The following is a 13,321-nucleotide window of genomic DNA, read 5'->3' as shown; positions in this document are numbered from 1 at the left end:
GAGGAAACATCGTAGACACGCTGAAGGCAACTTGGACTCTAGTCGCAGCAGCTTGGTCTGCGCCGAGAAACCAGAAGCCTCTGAGAAATAATCAGAGGAAGGCTCTCTTGCCAAGTCTCTCCCTCCTCGGCCGAGCCAACACACACAGGCCTACAGCTATTTGTCAAACAATATATTACAACTCAGTTACTCAGGCTGGAACCGATGATGCAGAGACAAACAGAAGAAAGAGCCAGCAGGGCTTTCTGCTACCCGCACTGACTTCAAGCTACACCTGAGCATCACTAATCCAGCAGGTGAGCGACATAATGCTGCTGTTAACTTCAGTACTGACACAACAACTGTGCTAATAAAAGGGAAGCAGGCAGCTCTCCTCAATCAAGGATTAATCGTACATTAATGTGACATTTGTATAGACCCCAAAGATAATGTATAATTTATAAAGGCACAAAATTTTAAAAAACGCAGCAAATCGTCACATTTAGAAGCTGATACCTGCAAACTGACTTGACTTCTTTGCTAAATGACTTAAAAGATTCATTGATTATCACAACTGCTGCTGGATAACGGTTTTCAATGTCTTTCACATTCAACTGCCACAAATAGTTTGTATAAAGATGCAAAATTTCTGTGCACAAAAATATTATCAAGCCAGTAAATAAACTTTAAAGCTGATGTAATCAAAATGAACGATTAGCTGAAACGATTACTGGATTCATTGATTTGTTGATTGAAAGAAAAATGATTGGCAAAAATTTTAGTTATCAATTAATCACATCAGTGATTTTTAAAGCAAAAAAACACCAAACATCTTCTAGTTCAAGCTTTTCAAATGTAATGATTTTCAGCTTTTCTACATTTTATATCATTGTAAACTGAATATCTTTGGGTTTTGGACTGTTGGTCAGACAAAACAAGATATTTGAAGTGAATTTCATCTTATTTGAAATTTATCTTATAATTGTCCAATTGATGAGGAAAATAATCGTTAGTTGCAGCCCTATTAATGATGTATCAAATGTCTATGTGTAGAGCTAAAGGTGTGTGTCGTAGTGATGATGCCACAGAGAATCATCACCTGACCTGCAGTTCAGGCTTAAAGAGTGTTTGAGGCTCTTCAGCTCATTGTTTCGGTGCTACATCTTTACTGTTTTGGTTCACTCTCACTGCTCTCATCAGCAGCAGCAGGCAAAAAAATACAAAACAAAAAAACAACTGCTTTATCGTTGCTTTTCTGTCTTTTATTTCAAACATGCCCAGCGACTGCAGATAAAAAAAAAACAGCCACATGGTAAAATCTGGCACGTTTACATCATATTGATGTCAATTTACTGTACAGGCACTGTTGGTGGTAATAAATAAAGATGTCTGATATACTGTAAGAGGGCAGCTGCATATATTGAACGAGATGATATCAAAACCTTTATGGTGGCATTTCTAATGTTGAAACTGCAATGATTCAGTGTGTGTATACATAAGCTATTCAGGCCACATCGACTGAATTTGTTTTGCTGAGTCATAATTTCAAAACATTTAACCAATAAGCAAACAGAAGAGGATAGTCTCCACATAGCACTGAATGATGTAGTCTGTCTGTGTCATCTTCAGTGATGAAACATCCCTCACATCTGCTCCCTGTAAGATTTGCAGCTTAAAAAGCTTTTACAGGAGCACTATAGCACCGCTGCCCACCATTCTGCAGCAAATAACAGGTCACAGTTGAGCAGATTAACATCGAAGGAGATAAGCGGCGATAGCAGCAGCTGTGGACACCAGGCAGGCCGATGCCTTGTAAAAGGCCTGTAATCATCCGACAGCTATCATGAAACTGGTTTGAAAGCTGGGAGACAGAAGGCAGGGTCACGAGACTCAGCCAATGTCATCATCACGGAGGAGGCTAAAACTAAAATGATTTCAGATTATTCTGAAACTGCAGAAAATACAGACCGACTGGTGATGTGACAAACTTAATGACTGTCACTGAACCCATTATTTCTATTCCGTAAGATGTCTGGCATTAATATTCATCTGATTTGGTTCCTGTTAATTGATTGTGATCATGTGGCCAAACTCTATCCAGGTACCTAGTGAAACACATTAATCAAAAGAAAGTGGTTCTTCATTAATGTAGTTAATTACCAGCCGCTGTAGCCAAAAAAGATTCCTGTCCTGCTACCAAATACCAAACTAATTTATCTCTGAACACTGTGACCTGAAATAAATTACAACTCAGGCTGTCATAGGTTAATTTTAATGTGTTTCCATGCTCCCCAGTTCTCCAAAATGACTGAACAGATTATATATTATAGTTATAATTCAACAGCTGCAAAACACATCGTATAATACACTCTTGACCTGTAGGATATTACATCAGGACATCATCTGACATTCATGAGGTCAACTCTGTAACAAACAGTGTAATCACATGCACTGATGAAGACAGAGACATTTGCACAAAGCCATCATCACCTCATTGAATCGATATCATGCATCTCTGTCACAGTCTCCACAGTGAAAATAAAGACAACAGCTAAGCTTCATTACATAAACTCATTATATTGATATATTTACCCTAAACACAGACAATGTTTGCTACAGGTGTCAAGCAGGATTTGTACACTGCACTACTGCTCCACCTCCTGGTTTTGCACTCAGGCACAAGGCTGCATTTTACTTTATTACTGCTGTATAATCTGACAGCCAAACACACTGCATTGAAACTATCCAACACATTTTCTTTTCTTTTCTCATCTGTATATCCATCATATCATGCAATATAGTGTTATATTACGTAGAGCTGTATCAATTTGTCAATCAACAGAAAATTAATCTGCGACTATTTTGATAGTCAAATAATCGTTTTGATCATTTTTGAAGCAAAAATGTCAAAGGTTCTTTAGATCCAGCTTCTCAAATGTGAGGATTTTCTGTCTTTCCTTGTCAGTAAATTTATATCTCAACATTAGTCAGACAAAACAAGCAAATTGAAGACATTACTGTGGCCTCTGAGAATGTTTTTAACATTTCATGGACCAAATCAAGAAAATTACTGTCAGATCAAGCGCTAATGAAAATAATCTATAGTTGCAGCCCTAATATTCTGCAATATTACAAAAATGTGAATGTGCAACAGATAACAGATGCACCAAGCGAAGAACTAAAGCTACTTTTACAGGTCTGGATTCAACATGAGGCATATTAATGTTACGTATCTTTTTATCATTCATCATTAGCCAACACCCTTAGATGAGGCTTTATCAGCACCAGTGAAAGTGAAGTGGTACTGGATATGAGTAGCTGTGTGGATAAATTTGTCTATCATGGCATATTGTGATATGGTATTTTTTTCTGGAAAAAAAAAAATCAATTGAGAAACTGATACAATTTGATCACTTAACTTTTTTGGTCCATAAAATGCCAGAGCTTAACATGATGTCTTCAAATGTTTTGTTTTGTCCACAACTGAAAGATATTCAGTTTATTGTCACAGAAGACTAAAGAAACCAGGAAATATTCACATTTGAGAAGCTGGACTCAGAGAATCTGAACATTTTTTTCTTTAAAAAATGACTCCATCGATTATCAAACTAGTTGTCAAAAATGGCAACTATTCGATTAATCAACTTATTATTACAGTTCTAAATTAAATACCTTACAGATCACATTGATGAAAAAATCATAAACACAAAAATCCAATATCGCCATAAAACTACAACTTCATTTGCATCATTGCCCACAACGCTGGTCTATTACAACCACAGATATCACAGTGCTAGCTGCCATGGTTTGAAGTATTGATTCAGTATTAATGGTAACAGTATGGAAAAATCTCTGACAGTAAAAATGTATGTCATCATAGTATTAGCACATCTCTGTCCGATAATTGTTCCTGCCCAACTAATTTAGCGGGGAAAAAAACTATCTATAAATCTATAACAAGAGGACTGACGCTCTTCATACAAGCATTAACTCCGCATAAGACAAGCCAACAATACTGACTCCAGCCAACACACTTTATGGCACAAGTCAATAACTGCCTGTCAGTAATCAGCAGGATGAAAAGCACACAAACAACAACAACTGTCTCCAGGTCTTCACATTACAGCTGCCTTCCCAGTGTTTTTTTCCTACTGCACACTCACTGTAAAGCCTTGAGGGCTTTGGTTTCACCTGTGGTATCAGTGTCCCCTGACCAGTCAGGATGCTTGTAGCTGGAGCATATTTATTATTCAAGCAGCTCGGGCTCAGCTCATGAAAGAACCATGAGCTGGGCCTTTTTCCTTCTCCTCTGCAGACCATCACACTCCTTTAATTAGATACCTACACGTCTCCTAAACATGTACAACTACTTACTGGATATAGATACGTGTGTGACACAGTTGATTATGTGATTGGATAATAAAGTATTTATTACACAATAACGCAGAGCAGTTTGAATCCTGAAAGGGGGTTGAAACACATATCAAGCCTCTGCAGCTGTTGTGTCATACGAGGAAATCATAGTTTATTTTTGAAAGATACTCAAGTCTCATTAGCTCCTCCTTCTTTAGCAGTCAAGAGTGTACTAAAAGGATACTAAATACGCCTATAAAATATTAAATATAAGTGGGAAAGTCAATATATTGCCAGTTACTGACACTATCAGCCGTCAACGGGCCTCTCTGCATAGGTGCTAGCTATTTTCTTACTAGTGATGTGCATCTCTTTACAATAAATACCATGCTAGCTCCTGGATACCGCTAGCTCCAACGATAATAACTGTTATGGAAGACATGTAATGTAAAATTTGTTAGTATATTAATGGTGTTACATTATTTTTTGGTCCACTCTGAGCTCTGACAGGCAGCAGCAGCACCAGCTAGCTAACGTTAGCTGTGACACCTGACAACCAGCCATCTCATCTCATCTCCCTGCCTCGACAACAAAACCAGCCTCTATCGCTGTATTCGAGCTCCTTCTGAGCCGTTAATGTGAGGCTACGCGGCTGTCAGAGGCGGATATCACACAAATGAATGACATTTTCCAGACACAGTTGATTTTAAAAGGCTAAAATACCTGCTGCCTCCACCTGATCCTGGCCGCAGCGCCATCTTGATAACAGCAGTCACCAGTTGGAAGGTGACGTCAGCAGTGACAGAGGCAGTAAACGGATGATTGTGTCCCTGAGTGTTGTCTCTCAGGCGCAGCTGGCTGTTGACTACCAGGCTGTTCATCGAGTTTCAGCTGTTAAATTATTATATTTGGGTTAAAGAAAGGACTGTCTTAACCCTTAAATCCCTTGTCCTTTCCTTCCCTACCCCCAGCCTTTATTTCTAACCTGAAACTGATTTCAGCTCGGTCATATTAATGCCCTTTTACCTGTGAAGAAGAAGTATTCAGATGCTTTACTTTAAGGATGGGTTCACAGTTTTTAGGGCTGTCTCAAAACAATGTTTTTAAAAATTATATATGAAGCTAATATGAAGCTTCAGTCGTTCAAATAAGTCAAATTAAGTAAATATTTACAATGTTACAGTCTTTTTAGTGCCAATACCTCTTTTTGTTACTATACTTCCCCAGCAGCTCAACAGGGAAACACTGTCTGAGTAAACACAAAGAGGGAATTTGATGCTAAAAGAGACTCTAAATGTAGCAGATATCCACTTGACATGACTAACTCAGACTGTTGAAGCCTCATATGAGCTTTAGATAAACTTTTAAATGCATGTTTTGCACAAAATGACAGTTTGGACACACTGTGGATTTTGGCCTGTTGTTTTAAGACAGACTTGAAAAATTTTGAACCTATCTTTTAAGTAAAACTGCCAATACAGCAATGTAAAAATACTCCCTTACAAGTGCAAAACATTCATGACAAATCCTACTTGAGCAAAAGCACGTAAGTATTAGCAGCAAAATGTAGTTAAAGTATTGCAGTAAAAGTAGTGGTTTGGTCCCTCTGACATATATCTTATTATATATGACATAATTAGATTATTAATACTGAAGCATCAGTGTGTAAGCAGCATGTTACTGTTGTAGCTGCTGGAGGTGGAGTTAGTTTGAACTATTTTATATACAGTTAGCTAGCTTAGTCCAGTGGATCCCAACCTAGGGGTCAGGCCCCTCCAAAGGGTCACCAGATAAATCTGAGGGGTCGTAAGATGATTAATGGGAGAGGAAAGAAGAAAAAATAAACAGGATGCTAATGCAGGCCTGTAGTTATTTGTGGATACAGAGGTCATGTCCTACAGCCTATATCATGGTAACTTGGGGACATGAAGTACAGTTTAAATTTTATAATTTAGACATAGTTTTTAGACTCTGTGCCATTAAGTTTGACTTCTTGATCAAGAAAAAGTAAATTAATATTGGCTATAATCCAACAATTTTTCTCACCAGAATGTAAATCCTGGGAGTGGAGCAAGCTCATAGAAAACCACTTTTAGACCATGATGTAGCTTTAGTTTTTTTTTAAATACTGGGGGATTTCAATATTTCTAAAACCCTGTCTACTATATTTCTTTATTTCTAAGATGACAAAGAATTGACTCAAAAATATTGCACATTCACCTTGATTCCCATGCCATAAAGACTAAAGGCCATGTTAGACATGCTCACATTTCAAGGACTCAGATTAATTTAAGCAGCCACACCAATGGCAAAAACCAAATTCCATTTTATAATCTGAAACAATAGCAAGTGGAGTGTTGTAGTGGTCCTTTGTGTGGACTATAATTTTATTAAGTTATCTCTTCTTCTTCTTTTTCTTTAGGCTATTTAATTGATTTTGTGGCTTTGTTTTACTTTCCTTCTCATTTAATTCATTCATTTAAATGTGTTAATAGAGTTTATGCCTTTAAGCCTTTGTGTTGAAAGGTGTTGAACAGCTTTGCCTTTGTTGACTCATTTCCCACATGCTGCTATGTCTTCTTCTCTTTGCCACCACCAAGTTATGTCCTGTGTGCTAAGATTAAAGGGGCAGTGAGTGGAAAGAAGAAACAAGAAGGAGAGAAGACAAATTGAACACCATAGAGCCATTGTCGGGTTTGAGTGTGCCAATCAAAAAGAAAAGAGAACAACACAGGGCGACAAAAAGCTGCAGTACATACAGTTTGTCAGCAGATGTCAGTGTTGAGCTTGTTTGCTGCTCTGTACATGTAAACAACATGAAGACACTGCCTGCAATCTTCACAGGAGTTGAGTTCGTCTGTGTATAATCTCACAGAGCATGTAGTTCATGTAGCCATTAGAAGTCATCAGTGGAGGAACTTCTTACTTATCCTTTTGCATGAAGACCATAATGATAAAAGATGTGAAGTTTTAAAGGGTTCTGATCAGTTCACAATTTTCTGCAGCACACATAACATTTTCAACCACAAATTTTCTCGAATAATCTCCTTTAAGTACCTTTAAAATTACAAAGCACATTTTCAAACTTTATTACAATATCATATAATTTGAATCTGATTGATACGACACATAATTAAAGAAAGCTAGATAATGTTTATATTGAGTGAATTATTCAAACTTAGTAGGCCAAGTTTTTTTTATGGCTGCATTATTGTATCAAATGCAAATAATTCTCCTAAATACTTCTGAAACATTTTACTCACCTTTTCTTGCAATTCACCTTACATATTCAATACATTTTGAAGCAATATGAATAAGGCCTTTTTATATTTTGTAACATTATGTAAGTATTTACTTCCTTTGCAGTGGATTGCCAGGTGTATATCTAAGGTGAAGAATATTAATTTATATATTTTAGACCATCTTCATTCATTGTAATTATATTACAATCATGTTGTTATTTACACTGTCTCTTTCACTTCTTTAACTGCGAGAGATCTCTGAGAGAGTCTCTGACCCATTGCCTGTTGTATTGCAACACAGCTTTTTTATTTAGGTCATTCTGTAAGTTAATGTATTTAAATTGTTTAATTAGATTAGCAGTCATTAGCAGCATGTTATGCAAATAGTTTTTTTTTTGCTGTATTTCATGGCACCTGTGTCTGTCCTCTGATGTCTTGTCCAACATTTTTACTGGCTGCTTGAAGTATTGACGCCATTGTGTTTCCCGACAAAGTGATTCAGTTGGCAATTTCATTGTTAAACCAGCGACAAGGTGGAGTAACAAGGAAAAGCCTCTCTGGCATTGTCTTACTGGGTGTTGTTGTGAAAGATTTACAGCTTAATGAGAGTAGTGTAAGGCACTGGATGACAAGCCCGCGCAGCTATCCATCACCTGGTCTGCCCTCAGCCTTTCCTATACCTCAGCTTTATTCAGGGGCAATGATTTAAAGTCCATATACATGACAGAGGGAGAAATGCAACCATTTAGGCTTTAGATTCACTAACAGCAAGGAGGAGTTGTTGCAATTTGAGCAGAAAAAAAAACATTTTTTTACAGTTTTTTTATGCAAATAATGAAGACATTGTGGAGGGTTTTTCTTCAGGTTTTAAATTATTCTGTCATCATTTCACAGTAAATTATTCCTAATTAATTTTCCTCTCACAGGAGGGGGCCTTTGCAACCAATGAGGTCATGTCTTCAGTATTTGTCTGTAAAGTTGAGGGATTTAGCAACCTAATTGGAGTTTACAACCTGCAAATAAAAACTTAGACATGGTGTATGGGACACACTCAGAACGTTCAATACCCAGCCCTGCAAAGACTCCAGAGCTGCAACAAATAATCGTTTAATTGTCAACTGTTAAATTAATCACCAATGTCCAAATTTCAGCTTCTCAAATGTGATTATTTTCTGGTTTCTTTAGTATTTTATGGCAGTAAACCGAATATCTTTGGGATGCGGACTGTTGGTCGGGACAAAACAAGACATTTGAACACGTCATCTTGGGCTTTGGGAAACAGTGGTTGACATGTTGCACCATTTTCTAACATTTTATAGACCAAACAATTAATCGATAAATTAAGAAAATTAGAGACAGATTCATCGTTAATAAAAATAATTGTTAGTTGCAGCCCTAAAAGACTCAATATCTTTCCACCAGAATTTTTATGTCTGGCTGTGTGGATAGGGCTTTGTTGTAAATATCAAACATCCAAATAATCAAATTAGAGGAAGGGTGCACTGGGGGATAATAATCATGAAACTCGTGTTCATGTTTAGGCTTTAAATTTTGTTAATTATCACTTGTGTTGTTGATTTGTTTATATGAGCTCATTGCAACTGTTTGGAGTATTTTCTGCTGCTCTTGATTGCTCCAATTGTTCCTCATTAAAAAGACGATTAGGCCTCAGTCAGTCTCCCGTCCCCTCCTCTGCTCTGAATCCATTCACCGGCCTCAGAGAGCAGAGCGAGGGCTCCCTCCCTGCTGTGTGTGCCAGGTTTAGCTGGAGGCCGGTCGAGTCAGTCATGTCCCCGCGGTGGTTGGATCTGGACTGGCTTTGGGCAGACCCCCCCCCCAGAGAGGAGGTCCGGCGAGAAAGGTGAACATTAACCCGGGTCCCATTCTGGGTATCCCACTATTCCCCATAAATCATTAACCTGTCCAGCATTAAGCCTGTGACAGCATCAGCATGACAACATCAATCTGTCAGGATTCCTCCAAACCAGGGGATCTTACTGTTTTTCAGCCTTGCATGCAAATAGAGTGAATTTAGACGCAGGCTGAAAACAGACTTGCACTTTCGCCCTGCGGAGACTCATCTGAAATACTTTGTGTGGCCCTACTCTTCACTTTAATGCTTGTCTACATTGTATATCCTTCAGGTAAAACCCCACATAGAGGACCATAAACAAGCCTTGTTTTTCTGGTGCTTTAGTCTGTCATGAGTTATTTCCTTAGACGGTGACAAAGTGAATTTCCTCAGTACATTTTTCATAATAAACAAGTGCACTGAGGGATTGGTGGCAACAGGTTTTTAAGCTCTCTGTAAGATTTATCACAGTCTGAGGTCCTGCAGCAGGTTTCTAACAGCTGTGTTAATGAGAGGAGATCCAACCTTCACTATCAGGATTTCTACTCAACCTATTACTTTTGTTAATTAATTAAAATCACTTTAATTCATGTTTAAAAATAAAATTACCTAATTAACCAACAATCACTTGATAATTTTAAGTCAAAACACTTTATATGTTTCTTGATTGATTTATTTTAATGTTTTGATTTTGATTTTTGTTTTAAAATGAAGAGGATATGCTCAAATAATATTTTTTGTCTTTTTTTTAAAGAGTGTATGTGTTACATCTTGCTTCAGCTGCACAGTTGAGAACTGCTATCCTTCCTCTCCCATAAAAATATTAAGAAGGAAACACAACATGTGAGCTGTATGATTTAGGAGAAGTGAGTTGACTTCTGTAATGTATGATGGGTTAAATAGTGTCAATTTTTCATGAAGTAGCTCGTGCAGACGATCAATAATTGGAATAGGTGTTCATGTTTAATGTGTTTAAGGTTGTCTCAGAAGCCTGAAAATTTAAGAAAAACTGATTATTTAGTTTATTCTAATTTTCTCTTGTTATAAGGAACATGTTTTTTCAATGATTTATGAATTTTGTTGTATACATGAGGGTCTGAAAAGCTGATTGTGAAAGTTGTTCAAAGTGGTTTTCTTTATTTTTAGACTTTTTGTTGTAACGTTTGTATTACATTTGTAGTGTCACGTAAACTCATGCAGGCTGAGTAAACTTCCCTCATTCATTCATATGTTATGGTGTGTAAAGTAAAGCACCTTGTATGCTTGTTATTAAGAGTTACACACAAACTAATGCTATCAAACTATCACTAATACTTTTAATACTATTAATAAAATGTTAATAATACTCTGAATACTCTAGAAACACTGCATGTATTATATATGTGTACTGTATGTTTTGTGACACGATGGACATTCAAGATACTTTTTTTCCTTTCTCGTCTTCCATATTAAAGCTAAAAAGTGATGCTAATGAGTTGAACTGAACTGAATCAAATAACTTAAGATCAAAAGCCGCCTATCTTTTCATGTGTGCAGCTTAGCTGTCACTGTAGGTGGTACTGGTGGCGATGTACGGTGAAGGGTACTGATTGTTACTACGGAGGCCTGACTGATCTCCATGACTGTGCAGGAGCACAACAGAGGACTCCTTGATCAAGGCTTTTGATGGAAGACTCCTGTCAGAGCAGCTCCATACATGTGTATGTATTTCTCCGTAGAAGGTTGGCGTAAACTCTGGTCGCAGTGACCAATTAGCCCTGGCAGAGAGTGGCCTCCTGACCCTTGACCCCTGCTGGGTAGTCTTATCCATTAACCCCTTGGGCCTCAGCTGGAGTTGATGTAGTAGTCTTTCTTCTGGCACGGCTAAACACACGGCCACATTCACCCTGCAGCTTCCACTTTCTGTCTCTTTGTCCCTCTCCTCTATTCCCCGTGTGTCATCTCGCTCCTTGTGTTGACCTCTCGAGTCCTCGGCTGCGCTGCATCTATTGGTCCACTTCCATCACTGTAGCAGACAAATAGTTACACTCTCTAACAGAGCATCCTCTATGCTGTGTCTCTTTTTAGTTTTCTTGTATTTTAATTTATTCACTTGTCGACATTGCTGTTTTTGTATTTTGTATTTTTTGTTTTATTCATGTCATGAGTTTGGATTTAAAGATCAAGCAAATAAGCTGTATACAGTATACAGTTGATGGCTTTGCCTTGATAAATGACATCATAAACAAAGTAATCAGACATTGATATGCACAGTGTATATAGTACAGACAAAAAAGGAAAGTAGACTGATAGTTGGACTGTTATATTATATAGCTGATAAGATCATACCATTGCCATGTTTGTAAGAAATTAAAATATGTTGAATTTTTATCACTTTATTAAATTTGCTGAAACAGTTTTTAAAGAGGGATCAGTCATGTAGTCATGTAGTCGTTTTGTGATACTTTACTTTATGATACTTTTATTGTATCATTGTTTTGTATGTATTATGTTGTTTTGTGCAGTTCCATATGTATTTTACTGTTGACTTTTATGGATTTTAAAGGACCATCTAGGGACGGGCATTGCTAATTAGCTTAGGCTATAAATAGTTTGCTATGTGGCATCAGTTCATGTTACATACTTGTCCCAATACAAATAAACATTAAATCAAATAAAAACAGTTCAACTGAGATATTGTAGATTTGTTGGATCAACATTGACTTTGCATGAAAATGGTATAATGCATATATTTATCTTCTTCTTGAAAGTAATACTGATAGTATCAATATAAGAAGCAGTAATACAACAGTACTAGTAGCAGCAGTAACAGTAACAATAGTAGCAGCAGTATTTATGGTTTTATTGCAGGAAGTTTTATTGTATGTACCCCATGGTCTTGTTTCTGTTTCAGAGACTTTAAACTTGGCCTTATTGCGAATGTGTGTGTTCAGTGTGAAAGTAAAGTAAATACTTAATACATGAAAGGGATGATTTTGAATCATGGGCAAGTATCTGCAGAGTCCAGCATGTCTGTGCAGTGAAGCTTTTCTGATGGCATCATGATTTGACTAACAGCATTTGTGCGGAGTCGGTTGGTATCAGTAATGACCTTTCCTTTTACTCCCCTCCTGCCTGTGAGTCAAACTGGTCCCCATGAGAGGTGAGGGGAGAGTTCTTTATTTGAATAGATGCAGCCCTGAACAGGATGGATACAGCATGTAGGAGGTGGTGATCATTATGTAGACGTGATTAACACTGTCCTAAAAGTACGTTAAATTTCTTCAGGTCAGTTAAGCTTCCAGCGAGATAGTAGCTCCAAAAATGTAAACAAATGATTCTAGTCTTCTGTGAAGTGCAGGGTAGAGAGTGCGGTTGGTTGTCAAAAGATTTTTCAGGTTTGAATTAGTTTGTGAACACTAAACTAATCCCTTTATATCAGGCATGTTGGTTAACTATAAAGTAAGTGACTTGTATAAAAGGCTATAAGTGATGTTGACCTCAAAAGGTTATTTGGGGCACAGAACTGCTGCAGATGTCAATTAAATTCAGCACAACAATAACAGTTTAGTTGTAAAAAATATTCTAAAACATATCAAAACTAATATAATTCTTAAAACTGTAGTTATAATGATACCATACATGAATTAGCAGTGTGATAATGTGCATATGTGATCAAAACATAAGATGGCTGTGATTATTGAATTAAACGCTTGTATCTGAAACATTATTGGCTGTAAGGTGTGTGACAGTGACGCAAAAAATCAATGCTTCAAGCTTATCCCTTAAAAAATACTTAAATAAAGCACATGGGGGATAAAGCTCAACCAATACAATTAGTATTTTCACTACTATCACTAATTGATCAGCACATGTTGTGAATTAAAAATTCTTTAGTTCATTTCTGAGACCTGCT

General features: G+C 37.2%; 1 protein-coding gene across 4 annotated transcripts in view; it reads right to left on the bottom strand.

Annotated features, from left to right (window-relative positions):
• The window catches only part of synrg (synergin, gamma), a 36,647-nt gene extending 31,522 nt beyond the window's left edge, over positions 1-5,125 (bottom strand). For all 4 annotated transcript variants that reach the window (XM_042413481.1, XM_042413482.1, XM_042413483.1 and 1 more), the window contains exon 1: positions 5,056-5,125. In XM_042413481.1, the coding sequence (XP_042269415.1) occupies positions 5,056-5,090 (35 nt within the window). In that variant the 5' untranslated portion in view covers positions 5,091-5,125. The remainder of the gene's footprint in view (positions 1-5,055) is intronic.
• Positions 5,126-13,321: the final 8,196 nt, after the last annotated feature.

Source organism: Thunnus maccoyii, chromosome 6 (genome assembly GCF_910596095.1).
Source record: "Thunnus maccoyii chromosome 6, fThuMac1.1, whole genome shotgun sequence".
NCBI classification, from domain to species: domain Eukaryota; kingdom Metazoa; phylum Chordata; class Actinopteri; order Scombriformes; family Scombridae; genus Thunnus; species Thunnus maccoyii.
Note: the sequence above shows the minus strand (reverse complement) of the source record. Positions and strands in the feature narration are given on the sequence as shown.